This window comes from Engraulis encrasicolus, chromosome 1 (genome assembly GCF_034702125.1).
Source record: "Engraulis encrasicolus isolate BLACKSEA-1 chromosome 1, IST_EnEncr_1.0, whole genome shotgun sequence".
In the NCBI taxonomy this organism is placed as follows: domain Eukaryota; kingdom Metazoa; phylum Chordata; class Actinopteri; order Clupeiformes; family Engraulidae; genus Engraulis; species Engraulis encrasicolus.
In genome coordinates this window covers 28102846-28129483 of record NC_085857.1, presented here as the reverse complement: position 1 = coordinate 28129483, position 26638 = coordinate 28102846, and the positions used below count along the sequence as shown (strand labels likewise).

Sequence of the window (26638 nt, the reverse complement as noted above, 5' to 3'; positions counted from 1 at the left end):
CAGTGACGTGGTGTACAAGGGAAATAGGAGCCCCAGTACCAGCCCTTAGGACACCCCTGTGGAGAGGCTATGAGTTGAGGACAGCTGACCTTGCAATGATACATGCTAAAAATGATATTACCAGACTCATAGAATATCTGGAAGGACTTGAGAAACATAAAACTCAATTATTTTAATCTAAGCGATGTGTTAAAAAAATCATGTTTTGAAAAAAATTGCTAGCTGGCGTGTCTGCACAAAGATGTTTAGATTTACTACAAAACAAAACAAGATGTCCATACTCTCTTCTGAAGATATCTTTTGGCTTACTAGAAACACAATAAAAGAGTAATTTTGAGCCTGGCCTTTTCAGATTTTGAGGTTTTGCATTTTGAAATGTAATGCATAATATTTCAGAAACTTGCAATACATTTTTTCTCACAAATATGTGAGTAATCACCGGTTTAAATTTCATGGTGATATCAGAAAGCTACATTTTTTGGCCTATTCACCTGGAGTGTCTCTCGGCCCTTATAATAAGCCTATAGCAGCCATGTTGAAAATAACTAATTTCCCAAAGTCAGATTTTACTAGATTTTAAGTTTGTCATTTAGGAGGTCCAATAGTAATAGAATCCATGAAAAAAACTTTTGTATCAATTTTTTTGGGGTTAAACCCTAAATGTACTCGCCTATAGTGGCTAGCACGTGTTGAGGAATGTATGCCGAGCACTGGAGAGGTGAAACTGAACTTCCTGCATCCTCATGGACCATCTCCATCCTTCACATATTCCGATAGACATGCTGTCATGTGATATTACTATGGTATTACCATATGATTTGTATGATGCCATATTTTTGAATCACATTATCTTTGAAATGAATAAAGAACCAAACACCAGCATTTCAGGTGTTGTTCATGACATTGCAGGCCAAGTTTCGACAAGGAACTGGCCATTTTAAATCATAGGTTTTTTTGATATTCAATTCTTATTTTTTCAATTTATGATCATTCATATTCTGAGGGTTGTTGTATTCCATGCTGTTTGTGTTATTTGTAGAGCCCGAAAAGAGCTTTCAAATAACACCACGGACATCTGTTTGTGACCTACACTGACTGATATAATCAAGGCTGAATGCATAGTGTCCTTCCCTCATTTGTAACCTTTCGCTAGTCTGTTTCTCCCTTAATATTGGTGTCAGATTCACACATGCAGTTCTGGGGTGCTACCTTGCTACTAAACAGGCACAGTAAGTATGATTGAAATCCGTGTCGGATTTCAATCATAGAGGGCAAGATGAAATGGTTGGTACTAGAGGAAGACAATGTCCTGGAAGGAAAATGGGGCTTTAGCATAGCTTTCAGATACGCCAGAGTATGGCCTGTTGTAGCTTTCTAGGCAAGGGTCAGGGCCTTGTATTCAATTTGGGCATGAAAAAGAGGAGTGACTTGCAGTGACATTTGCAAAGGTATTATTGCACAAGCTGGAAGACCAGTCAGGAGAGAGTTGCAGTAGTTAAGGTCAGATGGACAGTAGGCCTACCAGAAGTGGAGTCATTTAGGTCAGGCACAGTCTGATTTTGTGTATATTTAAGTTACTGAGAAGCGACAGGACTGGGAAACTGAGGCTATGTGGTCAGAGGATGATAGGTGGTCATCAATAATGACACCTAGGTTTCTTGTGGCCTTCTTTGAGGCAACAGCAGAGTCCATATTGAGTTTGATATCATGCCAGCCTGAATCTTTGCCTGGGATCACCAGCAGTGCTGTTTTAGCGAGGCTCAACTGCATTCCATCATACTTGTGATAGTTCAGAGAGGCAAGCGGTAAGGTGTGCGTAGACCATGGAGTCATATGTCACAAATTACAGATATGACTGTGCTTCATCAGTGTAACAGTAGTATGAGAATCTGTGAGAACAGATGACATGACCCAGTGACGTGGTGTACAAGGGAAATAGGAGCCCCAGTACCAGCCCTTAGGACACCCCTGTGGAGAGGCTATGAGTTGAGGACAGCTGACCTTGCAATGATACATGCTAAAAATGATATTACCAGACTCATAGAATATCTGGAAGGACTTGAGAAACATAAAACTCAATTATTTTAATCTAAGCGATGTGTTAAAAAATCATGTTTTGAAAAAAAAAATGCTAGCTGGTGTGTCTGCACAAAGATCTTTAGATTTACTACAAAACAAAACAAGATGTCCATACTCTCTTCTGAAGATATCTTTTGGCTTACTAGAAACACAATAAAAGAGTAATTTTGAGCCTGGCCTTTTCAGATTTTGAGGTTTTGCATTTTGAAATGTAATGCATATTTAATTAGACATAGTCTGATTACCATACTAAAACATAACATTTCAGAAACTTGCCATACATTTTTTCTCACAAATATGTAAGTGTCACCGGTTTAAATTTCATGGTGATATCAGCAAGCTACATTTTTTGGCCTATTCACCTGGAGTGTCTCTCGGCCCTTATAATAAGCCTATAGCAGCCATGTTGAAAATAACTAATTTCCCAAAGTCAGATTTTACTAGATTTTAAGTATGTCATTTAGGAGGTCCAATAGTAATAGAATCCATGACAAAAACTTTTGTATCATTTTTTTGGGGGGTTAAACCCTAAATGTACTCGCCTATAGTGGCTAGCACGTGTTGAGGAATGTATGCCGAGCACTGGAGAGGTGAAACTGAACTTCCTGCATCCTCATGGACCATCTCCATCCTTCACATATTCCGATAGACATGCTGTCATGTGATATTACTATGGTATTACCATATGATTTGTATGATGCCATATTTTTGAGTCACATTATCTCTGAAATGAATAAAGAACCAAACACCAGCATTTCAGGTGTTGACATTGCAGGCTATGTTTAGACAAGGAACTGGCCATTTTAAATTATAGGTTTTTTTTATATTCAATTTTTATTTTTTCAATTTATGATCATTCATATTCTGACGGTTGTTGTATTCCATGCTGTTTGTGTAATTTGTAGAGCCCGAAAAGAGCTTTCAAATAACACCACGGACATCTGTTTGTGACCTACACTGACTGATATAATCAAGGCTGAATGCATAGTGTCCTTCCCTCATTTGTAACCTTTCGCTAGTCTGTTTCTCCCTTAATATTGGTGTCAGATTCACACATGCAGTTCTGGGGTGCTACCTTGCTACTAAACAGGCACAGTAAGTATGATTGAAATCCGTGTCGGTCGGGTCCCAAAGTGTCTGATTTCATGTGAAATGACCCAATAGAAGTTTTATTCAATGTGTAAACCACAATTTAAAGCCCATTTTCCTGTTTGCAATTGGGATGTTGACGTTATTGCTTTCTCCATGGAGACGGGCCGTCCGCGTAGCACAAGGCCACAAGTGAAAGGACAGGACGTGAAGTAGGGGTACTAGTTAGAAATGTACTCACTAGTCATTCAGTCATTTGCCAGGATGCCATGAACCCAGCTATAGAGGTAGCTTGCTTGCCGAAGCCTAAAATTGACCATGCATCTTCAGAGGCAAAGGTCACCCCAACTGTCTGTTCGCTGGCAGAACTGAGGCAACAGAGAATGCATGGGGAAAAATAGTCCTTCCACACCAACACGGTGAGAGTCGGACGGTTATGGTGCAGGAGATGGCTCACTATAAAATGAATTCCTGATTTATTCAGTAAATAGAAATTGCATTCAGAAATTCTTATTGACTTGACTCATGAGAAATTAATGTTTGTGTAATTTGGACGACCCTTTTTTGCTGCGTTTGGGCTTTCTATTCCAAATATACCTACGTTTTAACCCACCATAGAAAGGTACTCTGGGATTTGTACAGGAAGGTGTTACATCCTGCTGGGCATTGCTGCCTGTCGCACCTCCTCCGGTGCCCATGGGTCAGCTGCAGGGTCATCAGTCGGGAACCACCGTTTCATCAACGTTTCGCCCCTTTAATCCCGAATCGTCTACGGTGGCGGGGCAGTGACAGGGACGTCTCCCTGTCACCCCCTGCAGCTGATAGATGTTATTCCTGCGGCTGTTTTTTGGGGGTTAGTTGTTATTCCCCCAGCTCCTGTCCTTCCTCCGCAGCCAGAGCCAAAAGCTACCTTTTTCTGCCTCCTCTGCCAGCTCCTTTGTTGCCTTCTTTAGCCTTCCTCCAGTGACTCCCACATCCTTCAGAAGGCGTATGGTCGACAGCCCCATAAAGCCCCGGCATCCAACTTCAACTGGATATATGGAAGTCTTCCAGCCCGCCTCCCGGCACTCCGCAGCCAGTTCGGTGTACTTGGCCTTTTTCCGTTCAAAGGCTGCCTCAATCCCTTCCTCCGATGGAACAGTGAGCTCAATGAGAGCTACCGTTCTTGCCATTGCAGACCAAGCCACTATGTCTGGCCTGAGAGATTTGGTGGTGATCTCTGTGGGAAAGTGAAGATTTAGTTTTAGTTTTAGTCTCTTGACGAAAATGTAATTTTAGTTTTAGTCACAATTTAGTCATGTAAATCATTTTTGTTTTAGTCTAATTTTAGTCGACTAAAATTCATACAATTTTAGTCGACGAAATCTAAAATAATTTTAGTCAACTAAAATATTACATTCATTTCCTCTTGTCTACACTTCTCTATAAAATTGTCAAACTAAAATACCATTTGGGGAAATCAATGATTGAAATGACATATTGTAGGCTAATAATAAAATAGCCTATAGTCAAAAATTGCAAGAGCCTCTTATAAGCCAGTGCGTCCAATGTGTAAAAAAAAAAATCATGGCCGCGACACTTACGATATTTTAGAACGACTTCAGGGGAAAACGGGACTGCACGTTATGAAAAAATACTTGTGGGTATAGGCCTAACAGTAGCCTACCAGTAGGCCGCAAGAACGTTGCGGGGTAGATAGCCTACTGTATGCAAGCGTTACAAAGGCACCTGTTGGAAGACGTCTCTCTACAGTTGAGGACGATATTATTAGCCCCCTCCTGAAATTAGACATATCTCTTCATTGATCATTGAGAATGATCATTATTAATAAATGTATGTTATTCTGGAAACAAATACACCATGGAGATAGTATCCAATAAGTTAAATTTGGACTTTTCCATTTTCACAATGAGTTTAAACAAAAAAGTGTAAAAATGGCAAGGACAAAATTATTAGCCCCCTTATCATTAATAGTCAATACAGTGCCATTTATGAACAAAAATTGACACCAGGCACTTTGATAAGTTGTTAACTATGTTGGCACATGTCCTACCAGGGATTTTGGCCCATTTTTTTCATTGCAAATAGTTAAGCTGGTCCAAATTGCATGGATGTTGAGGATGGACATTCATTTTCAGCACTCTTCAAATACTATCTGAAGGATTGAGGTCTGAACCACTCCATGACCATGGTTTTAGTATCCTTTAAGAACATTTGAACTATTTTGGATGCAAGTTTTGGGTTATTATCTTATTGAAAGATCCAGTGAAGATCTTAGCTCCCTCTATGAACATATTTTTGCAAGGTCACTTTCCACATTCTATCATAATTTTCAGTTTTTATGGTGCCGTACACCCAAACAAGGTTTCCTGTGGCTGAGGCTGCCACAGAATGATGCATCCATCACCATGTTTAATTGTGCAAACCATCTTATAACGATTCAAGGCCTATCCCTTTCTTCACCTGACAGAAGCAGAATTCATGCATCAAAGCAGGTGCAATTGAATATCATCAGTTGAAAGCAGAGACGTTTAAAACTCATTTTTGACTTTCAAATGTTCACAGGCAAAGCTCAATAACACTCTGATATGCACTGCCTTTTGTAAAGGGGTTCTTCTGTGGTGATGGCCCCAAAGCCCAATATGATGACAAGCCCTAACAACTGTCTTTCTTGGGGGGGATAAAAACTCCAGGTGAGGCCAGGTCAATAACAATCATCTAGGCAGGTGTCCAATGCTTCTTTGGTCTAATGAGGCTAAGCAGTTTCCACAGTTACACATAGTGGAAGGGCATCAAGTTTAGTCTGTTATTCAGCCTCAGACACAGGGAGTCTGGGTCTGAATCTGGATTGCTGGGTCTTCGAACAACATTGTAACCCAAAGCATACATTTAGATTAGGGATGGCACAAACCGCACCGAAAACCGAAACCGTACAATTCACACACATACCGAACCGAACCGTGCAATCCATCGCAAACCGCAATTCATGTACTGCCCAGAAAAATATGTAAAACAGAGATTCTAGGAGTATCTTATCCAGTCTCTCTGATTAAAACATTAGCATATAAGACCAAATCAGAGGATGACACAATTAAAATCACACCATTTTCACATTATAAGCCTATACAAACCATATGTAGGACATTTAGTGATAAGTCCGATTCTATTAGCCAGTGCACCATTTATCATGAACTAAAAAAAAAGAACCGTAGAGAACCGAAAACCGTGACATTGACACCGCGATATGAACCGAACCGTGAATTTTGTGAACGGTACCACCCCTAATTTAGATTAGTTCAGAGGTTCTTCAAGGACACTATAACCATGATATTGGAATCACCCGCTCATAGTCCAGTCCTCAATCCCACTGAGAGTCTGTGGTTAATGTCTATGCTCAGCATCCATGCGATTTGGACCAGCTAGAATACTTCGCAGTGAAGAAATGGGCCAACATCCCTAGTGGGGCATGTGCCAACCAAGGTAGCAACTTATCAGAGCCTGTTGTCAGTTTTGGTTCATAAATGGCGCCATATTGACTATTAATGATCAGGGGGCTAATAATTTTGTCCTTGTCATTTTTGCCCTTTTTTGTTTAAACTCATCGTAACAATAGAAAAATCCAAATTCAACTCATTGAACATTATCTCCATCAGTGTATTTGTTTCCAGAATAACAGAAATGGTTAATAATGGTCGTTCCTACTGAGAAATCATGAGAAATTTCTAATTTCAGGAGGGGGGCTAATAATATCGTCCTCAACTGTATCTCTCTCTCTCTCTCTCTCTCTCTCTCTCACTTGTGCGCGTATTGCAAGCTGTTGCATATTTGCTTGATGCAAAGTTTTGGTGGCACACGCGGTCTCGTTGACATTGTGTCCATGGTTGCATGCATTCGCAAGACTTTATTGCAATAACTGCAAATAACTGTCCCCCAATAATGCATGTAAACGCTTGGAAGGTTCACTTCCTATTTCAGTGTCCTTGACTGAAACAAGTCGAAAACTCCACACTTCCGAATCCTTTGCGATCGGCACTTTAGTGATTCTTATCAGAAGGCTTGTACCTACGCAGACCCTTAAATTACAAACATTAGCGAACATTGAAAAAAGATCAGACAACGACCGTCGGGTAGCAGGTTCATGAAGGGAGTGGAGAAGTTCCGCAAAAATGCATCGTTAGAGAAAGATGTTTGCTATGTGCGACAGCACCACCACTATTTCATGACTGCATAAACTTCTTCGTCATGGATAAATGGGCAACAATATTTTTTCCAGCCAGAATTGCACTGAAAAGAAGGCTACTGCTGCTACTGTGGCACCGACGCTGCTTGTCACTGTGCCTGCTGCATGTGTGTGTGTGTGTGTGTGTGAGGGAGGGGAGGAGGGAGGAGACGCCGAGCGGATGAGGGTCGCGACTTGCGAAAAAGCAGGCAATTCTTTTCCAGTGTTTCAGTGACATATTACTTATTATTGTAGTCACATTTTAATTTTTTTGACGAAAATATAAATCAATATTGTTATATTTTTCGTACAAACGCATGCTGTTTTTTTCGTCATCGTTTTATTGTCATTAGGTTAAAAAACAATCGTTAACGATAATTATGACGAAAATATTTCGTCACGAAATTAACACTGGTAGAGTCCTCTGCAGGCGATGGTATTCTGCTACTCTGTCTGCACTCCTCCAGCACCTCGGCTAGCTTTCTCAGGACCTGGTCATGGCGCCATCTGTAGCGGCCCTGAGAGAGCACGATTTTGCAGCCTGACAGGATGTGCTGGAGGCTTGCGCTGGGAGCACTGCAGAGTGCACAACATTCCTCCTTTCCGAACCACTGGCTGAGGTTCCGAGGACAGGGAAGCGTGTCATACGTTGAGTGGATAAGGAAGCTGAGTCTTGCCTGTGGGATCTTCCATATGTCTGACCAACTGATGTTTCTGTTTGTGATTCCCTCCCAGGTTGTCCAGCTTCCTTGCCGACCCTGAGACACGGCCTTGATCTTGTAGCGGTCTTCCTCCATCCTTGTCACCTCCGCCACCACCATCTCCTTCCTTTCCTTGCGGTGGGCCTTGGACCAGAAGCGTGGTGCATCTCCCCATCCTAGGCCTGCTCTTCCCACAATCTCCTGGAGTTGCAGCCGACTGACCGCTTGGTCGACCTCTGTCTGGGCATTCCACTTGCGGCCAGTTAGGACCCTGGCATTGGCTTTCCTCACTGACTCGTCTGTGGACTCCCGAAGCTCGAGCACCAACCTGGTCTTTTCTTGCCTGTACCCCAGCTGCAGGGATTTCAATGGTAGCTGGAGCATGTTTCTCCCGAACAGGCCAGTGTCAGAAAGGCACCGTGGCAGTCCCAACCACTTTCGGATGAATGAGCTGGCTTTCCCATCCACCTTACTCATGGTCGATGAGGGGATCTCGCTCATTTTCAGGGGCCACATTACTCTCTGGTAGAGAGTGAATTGGTAGCACCAGACCTTGTACTTCCCCGGGAGTTGGCTTTGGTTGATCCTCCCCAGGCCATCTGAGAGCTGCTTCATGACAGCTTTCCCCATCTGCTTATCGGAAAGCTCAGCAGTGTACTGCCTCCCCAGGCTTTTGATGGGTTGCTCTGCGAGTAGTGGGATCTTTTCTCCTCCGATGACAAAAGTGGTGTTGTCGTTCCTGACTCCTCTCCTGAGTGACAGGCTACGGGACTTGGAGGGCTTGATCTTCATTCTTGCCCATGACATCAGCTCATCAATCCTCTTCAGAAGCCTTGATGTACATGGCGCTGTCTGAAGAAGGGTGGTGACGTCGTCCATGTAGCTCCTTAGCGGGGGAAGCTTCTGTCCAGTTGGCAGTTTGATTCCTCCTGCCATTTGCCTAGCACCGATGAGAATGATCTCAAATAATGCGACAAAGAGTATCTGAGAAATGGCACATCCCATCGCTATTCCGACTTCAAGCCGCTGCCACCCCGTGGTGAAGTCTTGGGTAGAGAAGCACATCTGCAGGTTGTTAGAATAGCATGCTATCATGTTCCTAATGCAAGTGGGCATGTGGAAGAACTCCATGGTGTAAGTGATCAGCTGGTGTGGGACTGATCCGTATGCGTTCGCCAGGTCAAGCCAGATGACGTGCAGATCTGTCTTGTCCTGCTTAGCTCTCTGGATCTGATCCCAGATCATTGTGGAGTGCTCAACACATCCTTCTGTCAGTTGGTGTCAATGTAGTTGGTTTGGAGCCGGTAGGTGGTCATCCTTCTGGCTAGCACTGAGAAGAAGATCTTACCTTCTACGTTGAGGAGGGCGATGTTACGGAATTGGCCAATCTCTGTAGAGTTTGCTTCCTTTGGGATGAACACTGCTACCGCTCTTTGCCACTCAGATGGAATGAGTTGTTTTTTCCAAATGGTTCTTATTAGATACCATAGCAGCTCCAGTACCTTGGGGCAGTCGCTTGTAGAGCTTGTAGGGGACTTCGTTGGGGCCTGGTGCGGAGGAGGACCTTGCCTTCTCCACAACCTGCCTGACCTCACTGAGCTTGGGAGGTATGATGTTGAATTCAGCTGTTGGTTGTGCAGGTCGCGGTACGTATCCTGGTGTTCCTAAGGGGATGCTCCTTTGTGGATCACTGTACTGCTTTCTGACATGCTGTTGTCTCGCTCTTTTTGCTTCCGTTTGCTGCGTTTCCGGATGCGCTCAGCTCTGCGTAGCATGGCTAGTCTCTTCCTGACCTCCTCCCACAAGGCTTTCAAGCCTTCCTTCTCTGCCTGTGTTGCTTTTCTCTAGTTCTTGCGGAGTTGCCGTCGCCTTTGAACCAGTTGGAGGATTTCCTTTTCTTTCCTTCCCTTCTCGCTTTGGATGGTCTTCTGTCTGGGCACAATCTTACCAAACCTGTCCTTGCAGGTCTGGTATCACTGATTCTTGAGAAAGCGGCTAAAACATGTCTCTGCAATAAACTGCCAATTCTGTTGAAAATAAACTACATTTTCATGAACAAAATGAATCCAGGTAAAGACACAGGGGTCTGTTACATAAATGTACAGTCGTTTTAAATATTTAAGTGTAATTTTATTACTTTTCATGGCTATAAACCTGCCCACACCCTGTAAAAACAGCTGTCCCAAGGACAGACATCATCATTTCAATTGACTTAAAATGTAAAAATCACTGATATTATTGAATAATATCACCATGATGTGAAAGTCCATATTGAAGTGGTTCTGCAGATATGCACATAGTGCGTGTAAAGCAATATTTACTACTATTTTCTGATTGCTCAAAGTGTGTCCAGCATATTAGTCACCACCGTCAGATATTTGTAAAAAGACAATAAAATCAGGTATGCACAAGGTCATTGTCATTACTTAGGACCCCTTTATCTACTGAGTACTTCACCATCACTGAAGCTCCTGTAAGTTTACTACTTTCTCCTCAACTTGATAATTTGTTTGGACACTGGTACTGTCCCAACCATAAACTGTCAACACCGTCGGGGGTTTTAATAGTATTATTGTTACATTAATGTTAATTATATATACTTTTTCAGAAGCGTCATGAAGCCCCTAAGAAACAGAGCGAAAACGAAGTGGCTAATGTGAACAAAAAATGCACAATATGTAAAAGAGTGTTTTTTTGTCTCACACCGTCAGATGTCACCACCGTCAGATTTTGTTCCGCTCATCATCTTATTCCATATTTTACTAAATTGTGCCGGTTAATGAAACATTACCAGACATGCTAGTAATAATTGTGACCCAAACTTATACTCCAGCCTCCACTGAGGTGCATTTGGAGGGTTTTTTGTCACAAAACCTGACGGTGGTGACATCTGATGTAGTTCACAAAAAACCACGTGTTTTACATGTTTTTGACAAGTTTTAAGAATATGCTTCCAGTATCTACAGTTATGTTGAATTGTAAAAGTAATTCACTTAAATACAGTAAACTTATTTTTTTACTTCTAATTCTGTCTGACGCTGGTGACAAAACCAAGAAAGAACCCATTTTATGAAAAATGTAAAACATGGGGAGCTTGGCCAATACATTCACTGCACAGCCAAGACGTTCATCTATGATAATACACCTCTATATTTTGAATTTGAACAACTTTAAACCTGTTTATGCCACATTTTCAATAATCTAGGCCTACTTCCTAGAGTATCTAACAAATGAAGAAAAAACACATGCACAAACATACTGTGCACACACAAAAATAAAGTGTTTATGCTAGATGTCATTGACTTGAGAGGGCTATTTATTTTGCTAAATGTAGGTAATAATTAGGTCACTTTCACCACCTTCAGATTACTGTCACCACCGTCAGTTCTTAAGTCACCACCGTAAGGAGTTTTGGACATTTTAAATGAATGTGCTTACAAAATTTTCCTTTGTAGTTGTTGAATTATCAAAGTAATAGCAAATTTAAGCCTACACGAATATTTTGTGAAATTACAAAAAAATGTTTGATCTATTTAGCCATTAAGTAAGCATTGTCTGACAGCACATATTTTTAAATTAGAACACATGAAGCAGTATTAAAATAGAATGAAAGTGAATTTTCAACATTTAAAGGCGTATGTGTGAACCAAAAAACACACACAATCACTTAAAAACTCCAGATACATATGCAACCAAATCAATACACTTTTTATTGCTTTTAATTGTGTCTGACGGTGTTGACAAAAAACAAGGTATGATCGGAGAAAAACCTGATTTCTGAAAAAAATGGAAAATGGGGAGATTGGCCTTGTGCATTTCTGAAAAGCCAAGACCTTTGTCTACGAGGATATACCATATTATTTTGTAATTCACTTCGTTTTTTTCTTTCAAGATTACAACCTGTTTTAGCCACTTTCTCAAGAATCAGTGGTATATGATGTCCCCAATCAGATTGAGCTTGGCCTCTGCCCCTCCATGCAGTCACTCCTCAAGGATATTGATCAAGTGTGTGTCCAGTGTGCGCCATGCTTCTGCTTCACTAGACTTTGGCCACTTGATCTTGCTCCTTCTGGCAGCTGTCTTGGTCTCTGCGTTTGGCTCGGCCCTGTCTGGCGTGGGGAGGACTGGGTCTTCGTGCTCGCGTTGGGGCTCGTTCTCCGCCAGTGGACCATCCTCCTCTGCTACCCTCACGCCGTCAGCCACATTGGGTCCATTGGCTCTGTGGTTTTTGCCCTGGCTTTTGGTCCCTCTTGTCTCACCTGCTGTTGCAGTGCAAGGTTGCTGTTGGCCCTTCTGTCCACATCTTGCTTTCCCCTGGTGGATGCGTAAGCCCCTAAACGTGGTCACTTTCTCCCATCCACATGCACACTTTCGGAGGATCTTCTCCTCATTTCCAGGCGTTCTGGTTTTCTCGTAATCCTTTTCCATTGCCGTCGTCATCATGTTGTCCGTCCTGTTGGGCCCATCTTCCATCCCGCCTGGGCCCTCGGGTTGTTGCTTTCTTTGGTTCTTCGTAGTTAGAGTTGGGTGTCTCTCTATTGAGAGACCAGTGGGTTGGGTAACTAGCCGCCCACGCCCAGTGCGGTCTTTCCCTGCTGTCATCCAGTCTCTCCTGGACGTCCTCCAGTCTTCCCTGGACTCCAATTCCCTGGACTTGAATTCTTCAGGCAGTAATTTGAATAGCCTGTGTACTTGTCAAGGAACCAGTATCCGTGGAGCTGTGTGTGCAGACAGGGAACTGTTCCATCAGCCTGTCGTCCCAGTGAGCCAGAGCCTGGTTCCTCAGATGCAGGAACTTGATTATTACCTCCGCAAAGGAGGTAATGTTTTCGGTCGTGTTGGTGTCTTTGTCTGTTTGTTTGTTTGTCAGCAGCATAACTCAAAAACTAATCAACGGATTTGGACGAAACTTTGTGGAGTTGTTGATAGTGACCCAAGGAACAAGTGATTACATTCTGGTGGTGATCCGGATCACGAACCGGAACTAGGACTTTTTGAAAAGATTCTTCACCATTGCTGGCCTATATATCTAGATGCCCCAAGTGACCAAAAATGAATTGTGAATACTCCACAAAAAGAAGGCAGAAAGACAGGTGTAACATAGTCAAATGTTCTATCAAGCAGCTTCCTTGTCGGAGGTCTGCGCCCTCTGAGTGCTTCTAGTTGTTAAAGGTGTGTGTGTGTGTGTGTGTGTGTGTGTGTGTGTGTGTGTGTGTGTGTGTGTGTGTGTGTGTGTGTTTACAGACAACAACTACCCTCCCAGACTGTCATTCTTGTGAGCCAGAGACGGGTTCCTACGAAGCAGGAACACCACAGGAGGACCAGGATGTTACATCACAGGATGTTGCATCACAGAACACTCTGTTCTGCCCTCCTCTGGAAATTAGCATTGGTGCTGAGGTAGGACCATTTCCTTCGTATCCTTGATATGTCTTGTATGTATTTGTATTTGTTTGCAAAATAAATCTTCTAACAAATACAGTTGCTTGTTGCCATTTTAGGTATGTGAGATCCCACCAAACATCTTCCTGTCCTGTACCTCGGAGGACGACCCAGAAAATGTTTCAATCCCTCCTGATGACGTCATGTTGACATCAGCACAGGAACTGGAGGAAGACCCGGCAGATGATCTTCCACTGTCTCCTGGTGATGGTACACGGACATCATCGAAGGGACTGAAACTTGAGAATGACCAAGCAGATGTTCCATTGTCTACTGTTGATGGTAAGCTGACATCATCACAGCAACTGGAAGATGACCCAGAAGATGTTCCACTGTCTCCAAGTGATGATACACGGACATCACCACAGCAACTGAAACTGTGTAGGGTGTCAGTGGAGCTACAAGACTGCCGTGACATGCTGGGGCCTGATGGAGTTTTTAAGATGCGAACCTCAGAGGACCTCAGAGATGACGGTGAAAATGATGATGATGATCTAAGTTATCAAGATCATGATGCCGACGTGGATTACAGCCCGAAAAGTAAGTGCACACATGCGATATGTGGGGTAAATGAAAAATATATCAGGGGTAATAATGTAATAATACTCATGGCTGTCATACTTGACCTACTTGAACAGTTTACCATTATTTAAGTCCATGTAAATAAAAACAACAAAATGTCAAAAAAAGTTAAAAAGATACATAATTTAGGAAACATTCCTTATTATTGTTAACCTGGTTCTCACGCAGATGGTTGTGAAGTTGGCCGAAAATGCACAAGGGTCTGCGTGCGAACCAGGCTGCACATTACTGTAGCCGTTCTCTGAGTCTGATTACATAACTCGTATTTCCAAGCTAGCATGTATCATTGAATCAAAAGGGACCAGCTAGCTGCATCTATTCGTCTCAATGACGCATGTTAACCTGAAGTTGGCACAAGTTGGGCTGCCAGCCAAAGTCAGAGAATGGTTGGAAGAGCACCAGAAATGTTAAACTCAATTATTAAACTGAAGTGGAGATGGGGAAATGAGCACATTTCCAGACATTGTAGAATCTTGATTTAAAGATGTTTTTTCCTTTTTCCATTCAGATGAAGGATTCAACATCTGCTCAAAGGCTGGAGAACTGTTGTCTGCAGCCGAGGAGAGCATCGCCGAGCCTGAGGGGGAACCGAAGAGGCAGAGCAGGGGAGGCATGAGAGTCAAGGCGAAAAAAAGAATTGACACCAAATGTCACAAGTGTACAGAATGTGGAGAGACATTTTCATATCTTAGCTGGCTAGCTCGACACCTAAGAAAGCATGCCAGAAGAAAGCCCTCCACTGCCACTCCACATGGAAACGTTTCCACCAACTCTCCACATGAAAATACACCCAATGATTCTCCTCATGAAACTACACGAGGTGTTGTTCAGAAAGATTATCACCCGGAGAGAAATGGAAGGACTTCTAAAGGAAGAAAAAAGCAAACCATAGAGGACGTGAGCGATGAGGGTGACAATGATGATGATGGCGACAAAGATGACGATGAGTGTCATCAGGATGGTGATGATGATGATGACGACAGTGATTACGACCCAGGAACCGATGAGTCCATTGAACATGATGTATGTGAGAAAACTCTGCCAACTCCACAAACTCTTGTCAGTCACAAAAAAGTCCACACAGATAGACCTAAACAAGGAACTGAAAGAAAAGGTCCTCCTTGGGAATGTGATGTATGTGGGAAAATACTTAAAAATAAGCGGAATCTTATTATTCACAAACGACGGCACACTGGTGAAAAGCCTTATGCCTGCAAACACTGCGACATAACTTTCAGACATTACAGTGCTTATTTCAAACACCAGAAAACACATTCAGACGAGCCACACGGTCTGCCCAAAATGGTAAAACCAGCTGAAACAGTGACTGAAAGAAAAGGTCCTCCTTGGGAATGTGATGTATGTGGGAAAATACTTAAAAATAAGCGGAATCTTATTGTTCACAAACGACGGCACACTGGTGAAAAGCCTTATGCCTGCAAACACTGCGACATAACTTTCAGACATTACAGTGCTTATTTCAATCACCAGAAAACACATTCAGACGAGCCACATGGCACACATCAATGTGACATCTGTGGAAAACTGGCTACAAGTCGGGCGACTCTCAATCTACACAAGAGGATACACTCAGATGACCGGCCTTATGCTTGCAAGCTCTGTGACAAAACTTTTCGATATAAAGCTGCTTTAATATCTCATCAGATAGTTCATACTAAGGAAAGACCACACAAGTGCTCACTTTGCCCCAAGGCTTTTGCGACTTCATCATACTTAAAAATACATATCAGAAAACATAAGGGAGAAAAACCCTATGCCTGCACTCAGTGCTCCAAGACTTTCTGTAACTCATCAGAACTACGCGGCCATGAATTAAGTCATTCAGATCACAAACCTTTCTTGTGTCTGGTGTGTGGGCTGAGAGTGAAAACGAAAGGCCAGCTTAAAACCCATGAGTTGATTCACACTGGAGAGAAGTCATTTTCCTGTACGCAATGCAACAAGCGGTTCATATCAAACTGCAAACTAGTTTACCACATAAGAAGCCATACTGGAGAGAAGCCCTATAAGTGTTCTTCATGCGAGCTCAGGTTCGCCAGAGTCTCTTATCTCAAACGGCACCAGGTTATACACATGGGTGAAAAGCCTCACCTTTGCTCTGTTTGTGGGAGGACTTTCAATCGTGTTGAAGCACTGAAGACCCACCAGAGAGTTCACACTGGAGAGAAACCCTACCAGTGTACCGTCTGTGAGGAGAGATTCGCCTACCCACAGGCTTTGCAGGCGCACCAGAAAAAAGTGCACAACATTGAATTCCACAAATGTCAACAATGTGGGCAGAGTTTTAAATCTGCTAAAGCTTTGAAATCACATGAGTGTTCACAGGGTGTGAATTAGGGATGGGAATCTTCATCATCAAAGCGATATGATGCGCATCTCGATACAGATGGCAACGATACGATACATTCACGATTCATGAAATTACCAGTGATAAGATGCGATACGATTTTCCTACCTACTGCGATGCAGTTCGATATGGCGCGATGCAATTATAATGCCATGCGATGCATTGCGATTCGGTACAGAACAGATTAAAATATTAAAATAGATTAAAATATTACTGTTCTGATATTCTGTTGCATAACCATGTTTTTTAGCTAACTGCTTCACATCAGTTGTGTGGAATCGAACAACTTCTGACAATGATCAACAGGTATTGCCGCCCAGTGCAATTGACAATTTCAAAGAGCCACTTTGTTACATTTCCGCGTGCATTTCAGTGACAGCGCCAGGGCCGTTCTTGATAGAACAGCAGCGTATCGCAACGAACATAAGATTTTCTGCCTCATTTATACCCTGCGCAGCTCGAAGATTTCGTGCACCAATTTATTTCAGTGTAAGCTTACCACAACAATAGGCTATTGCTATGACCGCAATGATTATTTTAACCTCTTTGGCCAAATGGACCAGGTTGTCTCTTTAGATTCAATAGTGAGGAAGCATCTTAAAAATCCCTACATCCATGGGAACAACTATTTCTCGCTGTCCCATTTATAGACAAGACCGTACAATTTACGTTTATGAATAGACAACATGTGCTTTACAACAGATCTCACATCCACTAAGTCATATTTCATCTGAAACTGCATAACATTTAAAATTATGTCAAGGGCAGAATAAGATGGAATTATAGGTTCCCCAACCCTCTTCTAATGTTATGTAGGCTATTTGATTTTATGCTCATTTCAAAATAGCCTATTTATCTTGCCTTTATTCCTTCATTGCACTTCAACGTGTATGTCTGCTGTTCGTGTTTTGTAAAAATGCGAGGCCTACATTTTTTTATTACTGAGCATGGACAGGGTGTTAACAAACTAGGATAATGCCCTATGGAAGAAATTTTGGGACTTTATTAAATACATGTATGCGAGTAGAAATTAATACAAATATGACCGGATTTATGAATGTATATATAATTAATATAAATATGAAATGGGACGCATAAATAAATGTATAATTTCTTCCGTAATGCCCGGGGTTGGTCTAACATTTTGCTCACAATGGTCTAAAAAGGTCAAAAAAGGTCTAAAATTTGACCCATGCCTGAATCCTGCAAGAAGCCTGAATTGTACTACATTCCTCTATTCCTCTGTGTTTCTTGATTTTTTTTCTCATTAACATACCTGTAGAATGTTCAAGTCAAATTCTAGAACTACTGGGGAAAACCTATACTCCTCAAAGGGTTAATATCGCAGGGAGATATTGAAGCTACCAGAGGTATCTTTAATAATAATAATGAAATGAAAGTGTGTTGTAGTGAACATAAAGAGATGTTTTGTCATACCAAAGAGTTTCCCTTCACTACTTGCATAATAAAAAAATGTTCTGTTTTGTTATTATAAAAGATTTTGCCTTCTTGAATCATAATAATGTTTGTAAAAAAAATTCCATAGATCAGGCTGCAAAGGAACTAAGGGGTCAGTTGTCTCGGGCCCTCAGAGAGGGGAGGTCCAGAGGTGGGTCAGTTTATGTGTTGAGAGGGGAGACTTTTCAGATGACTTCAGTCGCGGAAAAAATTGAGAGGCCACTTTGAACATTTCAACGTTTCTTATTTTACTATAGATAGGTATGTGTTTGAGTTGAAAAAACATTGTTGTTTTATTCTATAAACTACTATGTTTCCTCCGAATTTTGAAAGGAAATATTTTCATTTAGAGCATTTATTTGTAGAAAAGTATAATGGTCAAAATAACATACAATGTGCAATGTTCCCTGAACTTAAAAAATGCAAAGAAAACAAGATGATATTAACTTTAAAACAACATAATAGCAATGCATTAATTTAGGAAGAGTTCAGAAATCAATATTTTGTGGAATAAGCCTGAGTTTTAGTCACAGCTGTCATGCTTTTTGGTATGCTTTCCACTAGTCTTTCACATTGTTTCAGATTCAGATTCAGATTCAGATTACTTTATTAGTCCCATGAAGGGCAATTCAGTTTGCGGTCCCAGTCTCCATCAGTCAATGAATAGATAGTATAAATAAAAATAGTAGAAAATGAAATACAAAACCTAAAGGAAACAAAAAAAACAATAAATAATAGGAAAACAAAAACATACACATTTTAACACATACATTCAAACACCCTGTCCTGTCAGTGATGAGCAGCCATCAGTAAATTAAATGGTCAGTAATGAACTCTATCCCTACAACCTTGTTTAATAATCTAATGGTTGTAGGGATTAAAGAAGAAATGGAAACGAATATTCAGCTATTATTCACATTAAATATTGTGCCTATTTCTAAAACATCAATCCAACTTTAAATAATTTTCCGGGCATAACTTGTTGAAACGGCAACTTAAAAACGTGCCTTTGGTGCGACAATATTTACAGGACAGTGACGTCATTAGGTTGACACCCTCTTTTTTGCGAGGTATGGCTGGCTGCGGAAATATCATACATTGAAGGACCTCATATCTCAAGGAACCAACATTAAGATTACAAACATCGACATGTCGAAAGAACACACCTCTAACATTATGTGAAAAAAACTCACATTGAATATAAGCCCCACACATAAGCCTAGTAGGCTAGACTTTTCTGTGATGATGCACCACCATATGCCATATGGGTTGGAAAGATATGCCATATTCGGCACAGGATCGACGGGCACAAAAACAGCACCGCGCTCTACTAGGCTACACGTAGGCTATACGCTGATTATTATTAAGATATTATCAATCTATCACACAATAGTGTAGGCTGTATGTGTTGTTGTGGTAAACTGGAAAATATGGAAGCATGTTAGGGTGCCAGCTGCCGGTTTCTCGGATGTGACTTTCCGCGCTGTCTTTGACAGGTTGAAACCGAAGTGGCAATTCGAAAGCCAGCTTTAAAATCGTATTAAACAACGGCGTTATCTCAATTATGCCGACAACTTACCGATCAACCAGCGCGGCATCTAACTTATTTTTTTGTTTATGGCAACGTGACAAGGGGGGGATGCTTTGGCTGCTGCGCTGTCTTTGACATGTTGAAACCTAGCGAAATTGCACTATTAGCTGCTTTAAAAACGCAGCTGCTTTAAAAACGTATGATGAGGTAGCCCAATAGCATCATTTTAATGTAATCTTAATAAACAATGGCGTTATACCCATCATTATGCGACAATTTGGAAGCCATTAGGTATATTTTGACACAGATGTTCGTGCTCAGGGGCTGTTGTTGCATAACCCAATAACTGCATGACCGCCGGCCATGGATAGAGTCATAACTACACAACACAGATGTTCGTGCTCGGGCGCAGGGATGATTTCGTTGCATATAAAGCAATAACTCCACGACTGACGGCCATGGAGTCGTAACGAAACACAGCCTCGACCCGCAGCGCATTGACCGAGGACCCTTAGTAGGCCTACAGTGCTACAAGTACAATGGCAGAGAGGAACTAGCATCTTTAGCATGCTGCTATCCTGCTAAGTGGCTGTCGGCCAGACTCACCCGTCGTCGCACTCGAGCTAGATATATCCGTCGGCACACCTGCCATCCATAGACACTGCTTGTGGTAGTCTAGGAGTCTATTTCCAAACCATGTCCACGGTCTCCAGATTTTTAAGGTAAACAACAGGAGGGGTGGAAAACAGCCCAGAGCACAACATTGGATCTACTCAAAAGCTGATGCCTCCAGTCCTTCACGATCAGCGTTGTTTCCCTTCCCTTGTCCGCAACGTTCCCGTAATTTTGACTTAAAGAAACTTGTGCAGAGAGATGCCTTCAATGAAACTTGTACTTGTTGCAACCTGTACCATTTTGACGCCACGAACACCAATGATTTTTGATTTACTCGCCATAGGCGCCGCCCATTGACTACTATAAACTTTGTGGGTTCGGAGTTGGACTTTGTCAACCTTATGAGTCACGCATTTAAGACAATAAATTCGCACTACTGGAAAATTATTGCTCATTTTGAGCACGTTTAACAGACTTCCCGGATAAAGAATAAAGAAATTTGAATAAATTATTAACACACACATCTTGTTTTACATCACCAAAGGCTTGAAACTTTTGGACATATGCAGCACAACTGTAAAATTCCAACAATTAAATCGTTTCATTTTGTCACTTTAAAGATCCAGAGTAACGCTTTGTTTTTTGTCCTGACAGAATAATATCGCTCTCAGAGGGCATTAATGAAAATTCACCACTTAAAAACATGGTCAGATTGGACTAATGATACCTTTAGCCTTTTGGACTGCCTGTTTGTTAAACAGAGCACTCAGACTATTTAGCTGTGTTCCAATAATCTTTGATGACGTGTTAACAATACTGCTGAGACTGTTCTTGTCTTTGACTGTTCTTGGATGACTATTTCTGCTTGATCACATTCCAGGTTTTCAAGTGGGTTTGGGTTGGCCATGTCAGGTTATTGATCTGGTGGTCCTCTAGCCTGATTAGAGATGCACCTGATCCTGCCGGATACCGGATCCACTGCTTAAAATCCTGCCAGCTAATTGCTAATTGCCACACTGCCTGCAACGGCCGCTTCCAAAAGGCTTTCACTCCATGCAGTGATTGGGGTTGTGAAAGACTGACTGAAAAGCCTAGGCTAGAGATGCACCAGACCCTGATTTTTAGGTAACATGCCGGATAACGGATCCACTGCTTAAGATCCTGCTGGACCCGGATCCTGTGAAAAACCCTATTATCCTGCCGGATCCGGTGCATCTCTAAGCCTGATTATCATCAACTTTCAAATCTCGTCACTAGGAGGGCACGGCCTGGCTAGTGGTCCTCCACCCATAGCTTCATTGGCCAAGCTGAGAAGCGGGAGTGTTGCCCCTCTTTACAAAACAGTCATCCGTGTGTTCAGTGGAATTGTCACTGTTCTAGGCAACAGGCGTCAAACTTGAATTCATCAGTGGGCCAATATCAAAAGCTGAGCTGAAGTTGCGGGACGAGTTCAATATTTATTCAAAAGTGCACTGAAATTGTGCATATAGCACACAGGCTTAATAATTAAAGCAAGACAAATAACACATAACCATCATACACTCATCAGCCACTTGAATAGGTTCTCTTTACCTACCGCTCATTGAAGCAAAATTCTAATTAATCAATCGCACAGTTCCAACTCAATGCATTTAGGTATGTAGACATGGCCAAGACGATATGGTGCAGTTCAAACCAAGCCTCAAAATGGGTGAAAAGGTGACTTGAGTGAATCTGAACATGGCATTGTTGTTGGCGCCAGATGGGCTTGGTTTGCATATTTCAGAAACTACACTATTTGGAATATTCACACACAACCATCTCTAGGGTTTACAGAGAATGGACCAAAAAAAGAATGTCTCCAGTGAGCAGCCGCAGTTCTGGCGCGCCCGAAAATGCCGATGTTGAATGCCAGAGATTAGAGGAGATCATTTGGCCAAGACTGGTTCGAGCTGGGGTAAAAAAGAGAGCAAAAAAGGCAAGAGTAGCTTAAATAACCACTTGTAGTAGTAGTAGTTCTACCGATTAGAAGGACTCGATTGACAAATACACGATGAAAAGTGAGGAGGTACTGTCTCGTCTTCTACTACCAGGACTTCACGCCACAGCTTATACATTTCTACCATAGAAGGACTAAATAGAAAAAATGGAAATGAAAAGTTATTTATTGACTACGCAGGGAGGGCAACATTTCTCTACTTGGGCGCAGGTCCCCGACCTGCAGAATATAATTTTGGTAAAACGGGGGGCTCATATCCTGCCGATGATGATGATGGCAGGGGCGAAAGCCTACCCCCAATTACAGGACAGCGCGACCAACTGTGACCGATCGGGCTCATAGGCGATAAGGCTTGGAAGCGGACCAGGGAAACAGGACATCGGGAGACGTAGGTTGAAAGAGATGGGATCCAAGGAGACGAAGGTTAGTCAGGTGACGATGCGGGTCGGGGAGCACTGGGTTGAAGGAGAACGGGCGTCCAAGGAGCATAGATGGAGGTTTGAAGGAGGAATGGGTCCAGGGAAATGGAGGTTGTGCAGGGGACATGGAGGTGGGGCGTCGGCGTCTGCTTACGCTGAGTAGCAAAGAGCGGCGGAAGGAAACAGACAAAAACTTTTAAAACCAAGGAGTAGACATTCTATTGGCTGAAAGCCCTGAGGATGAGCGAGTGAACGTTGGCGGGGTTTCCTGCATGGAGTTTATGATTGGATAATTAAGGGCAGTGATGAGTGTGAGGTACCGTCTCGTCTTCCTAGCAGAACTTATCGCCACAGGCTTACATTAGTAGTAGCCTTTATTTGTCCCAGGATGGGCAATTGTTTTTGCAGTGGTGGTACACCTTCACCACCCGCAAACACATGCACCCACATAAAACATTTAACAGACATAAATAACCGTTTAAAACGCATAAAAAGGTGGAGGGGTTAAGATAAATGTGTAATCTACGTGAAAGATCTACAGAGTAAGGCTTAAAATAGCTAAACATACAACTCATGGCTATCTATGCTTCTTATGGAATTTAGCAGCTGAATAGCAGAGGGTAAAAATGAATTTTTATATCTATTTGTCCTAGCTAATGGGCATTTAAAGCGGGAGCCAGAAGGTAAAAACTGGAATTCCTTATGCAGGGGATGGGAGTAATTTTCTAAAATACATTCGGCCTTCCTTATTACCTGTTCCTCGTACAGCGCAGTTATGCTTTTCTGTTGAACACCAGTAATATTGCTACAAACCTTAATAATCTTTGATATGGCATTCTTGCTCTTAACATTAAGGAAGGCATACCAACAGATCGCAGAGAATGTAAGAATTGATTCTATAAAAGACCTATAAAACAAAGTCAACTTGTTACAATCAAGGTATGTATTAGAGCATCTCTGAATGTACAGCACCTCGAACCTGGAGTCAGATGGGCTGCAGCACCAGGTTCCACTCCTGTCAACTGAGAACAAGGCAAGGCAAGTTTATTTGTATAGCGCATTTCATACACAGGTGCAACTCAATGTGCTTCACAATATTAACAAATGCAAAAAAAGAGGAAACAGGGAAGGAAGAAGGAAATAAATTAGAGTCAAAGAACATTTAGAACACTAAGATAAAACATAAGGTAATAATAAAATAAACATAAGAACAGCTTTGTCTTGAGTCTAGATTTAAAGCTATCAATAGTGGGTGCGTTTTTACGTCATCTGGAAGCTGGTCCCAAAGCTTTGAAGCATAGAAGCTAAAGGTTGCCTCTCCACACTTTGTTTTGACTTTTCGAATCACCAACAAATGACAAGAGAACAAGAAAATGAGGCTATAATTGGTTTCCCTATTCTAGGTCCTGCCAAAGTGTGCTTGAACAAAAGTATTCCCTTCATCTAAAGCAGGGGTGGGCAATTATTTTGGCTCAAGGGCCACATTGGGTTTAGAATATTGTTCTAGTGCTGTTGATATTTATAAGGTACGCACACACACACACACACACACACGCAACAAACACACACCACACACACACACACACACACACACACACACACACACACACACGCACACATGTATGCACACATGTATGAATAAACAAATCAGTAGGATTTCCCTTAAAAAGGAAAAAAAAAAACACAGAACACTAGTCCAGAGACCTATGTAAGAGCACTAGAATTAAGCAGTCTAATGGCTTCTGTGTACAGGCTATTTGAAAGTCTTGTAGTTCGTGCCTGTAATGACCTGTATCTTCTGCCTGAGGAAGCAGTTGGAACAGGTGGTAAGCAGGGTGGTGACAGTCTTGCAAAATATTTTGCACTCTTCGTAGACAGCGTGTGGTGTAGATGGTACCTATCTCTGGGAGAGGTGACCCAGTGATTCTCTGTGCTATTTTCACCACACGTTGGAGTGCCTGCTGGTCTGCTTTTGTGGAGCCTGAGTACCACGCCAAAGACCCATACATCAGAACGCTGCTGATCGCACAGTTGTAAAAGTTCACCAGCAGCATGTACGCTGGCATAGCTTTTTGGCCTTTTCTTTCCTGAAAACTGTACTGAAATCAAATGTATGCAGGCCTATGGTAGCTCAATCCACACACTCTTAGAAAGGCTGGGTTTAAAAATAACCCAAAAACAACCCAGTGCTGGGTCAAAAATGACATAAACCCATTATGGGTTGGAATAACCAAGCATGCTGGGTTACACATTTTAACCCTGTTCATTGGGTTAAGTTGGGTTGTGAAATTAACCCAGCAGATGGGTTGAAACAACTTTATTGTAGGGTTGATCTTACTGAATGTTTGGGTTGCAAAAATTAAGTAAAATCATGGGTAAACTCTTACTGCCATGAATGGTTTGCCACCACCTATGCTAAAGCAATGCTGGAATGATACATTAATTTAAGTAATTAGTCAGCCTTGCTCAAGCATAGAGGCAAGGAAAATGTTAACAAAAAGTGGCAGTAAGAATTTTGGTTAGTTATTGTCACTTATGCTTATTCAATCTCATTATGCAATATCAATTAATAACTACCTTATGCAGACACATACCACACAGATACAGCTTATTTCAAATCGAAAGTCAGTTTATTTGATATGCAATTAAAATACACATCAATATCCCAGTAGGTATTAAAGGCAAAAAAAAAACACAGACTGTATAGGAAACACACATGACTTCTAACTTAAAATTAAGTGATCCTGCCTGAATCTTCTAAATTTTGGTTTGAGAGCAGGGCGAATCTGATGGTCTGACAAGGCTGAAGCTAACTTAAAATGACCATAACCTGAAAATACAACACTGACATTCTTACAAACTCAGGCAGCCTCTAGCTGAAATGTTAATGAATATAAAAATACTGTCATCCATAAAAGGTGTGTGTGTGTGTGTGTGTGTGTGTGTGTGTGTGTGTGTGTGTGTGTGTGTGTGTGTGTGTGTGTGTGTGTGTGTGTGTGTGCGCGCGCGCACGCGCGCTACTGGCACTCTCCTTGGTTGTGTGCAGAGTCAGGGCAGGGCTCAATATCTCCCTCAGTCAACGTGTCCTTATGGGAGAAGGTGGGAGAAGGTGGCAACCAGAATGACACTAAGGGAAGAGGGAAAAAAAAAGTTTTGATATGTGGGCTGTCAGATTCTTTTAACACATTTGAAACACATACCACGGAAATCAGAATAATACACAAAATTAACATAACTATGGATCTGATTAACATAATATTTGACAAACATTTTGTACAGATCTCTAGCAGCTCTAGACAGCTTCCATCCAGCAGCAAAGAGTCCCTGGCTTTCTTCTCAGCTGCAAAGGAGAGATTAACACACAACATAACCATAACTATGCATCTCTGATTGACAGAGTGTGATTCAGACTGTTAGATATTTGAAACACACATACATTTTGTGTAGATTTTTTAACATCTGCTCACCTTTAGAAGCTGTTGGTCTTTCACAGCATTTTCCAACATGGTCCTACAAGGGGGCTTAATGTACTGCAACTAGACCGCTTCCATCCAGCAGTAAGGAATCCTGGCCATCTTCTCTGAAAAGCAGAATAATCACAACAAACATGACTGCATCTCTGATTAACACTGTGAGATACACAGATTGTTTTAGTTGAACTAAAATTGTGCATACACACAGTTAATACTCATTTAAATTTCATAAACAGATTCCCATCATAATTCACTGTGCCTACATATATTCTGTTGCACATGAGCGTGAGCTACTTCACTGGCCTGAGCCCACTCATATTCTTGTGACACACCAAATTTCAAGTCTTATTACAGTATGTATTAATGGTGCATGTGGGCCAACTGTAATACACATTTCAAATGATCTCGCAGGCCGAATAAAAGGACTCTGACAGTTTTGACCCCTGGGCCTTAGTTTGACATCCTTGGTGTAAATGTATGCTCACTTTTAAAAACCGTTGGACTTTCTCAGCATTTTCTGACACGGTCCTACAAGGGGAATCAATGTAACTAGACAGCTTCCGTCCCAGCAGCAATCCAGGCCCCATCTTCTCGGCTGAAAAACAAAATAAAACACACAACATACAGCTCTGATTAACACTGTGAGATACACAGATTGTTTTATCTTTGACACATTCATTTTGT

The 26638-nt window shown here is 41.9% G+C and overlaps 2 protein-coding genes across 2 annotated transcripts in view; both read left to right on the top strand.

Annotated features, from left to right (window-relative positions):
- The window catches only part of LOC134456856 (zinc finger protein 84-like), a 179274-nt gene that overhangs the window by 101146 nt on the left and 51490 nt on the right, over positions 1-26638 (top strand). The gene's annotated exons all lie outside the window — the stretch shown is intronic.
- On the top strand, positions 13764-17195 carry LOC134458244 (zinc finger protein 883-like). Its single transcript, XM_063210484.1, has 2 exons — positions 13764-14070; positions 14621-17195. The coding sequence occupies exons 1-2, from the start codon at positions 13947-13949 to the stop codon at positions 16468-16470; spliced, it is 1974 nt and encodes a 657-aa protein (XP_063066554.1). The 5' UTR covers positions 13764-13946; the 3' UTR covers positions 16471-17195.

Coding starts and splice junctions, on each gene's coding strand:
- LOC134458244 (XM_063210484.1), top strand. CDS start 13,947: ATGCTGGGGCCTGATGGAGTTTTTAAGATGCGAACCTCAGAGGACCTC. Junction 14,071..14,620: donor CGTGGATTACAGCCCGAAAA/GTAAGTGCACAC, acceptor TTTTCCATTCAG/ATGAAGGATTCAACATCTGC.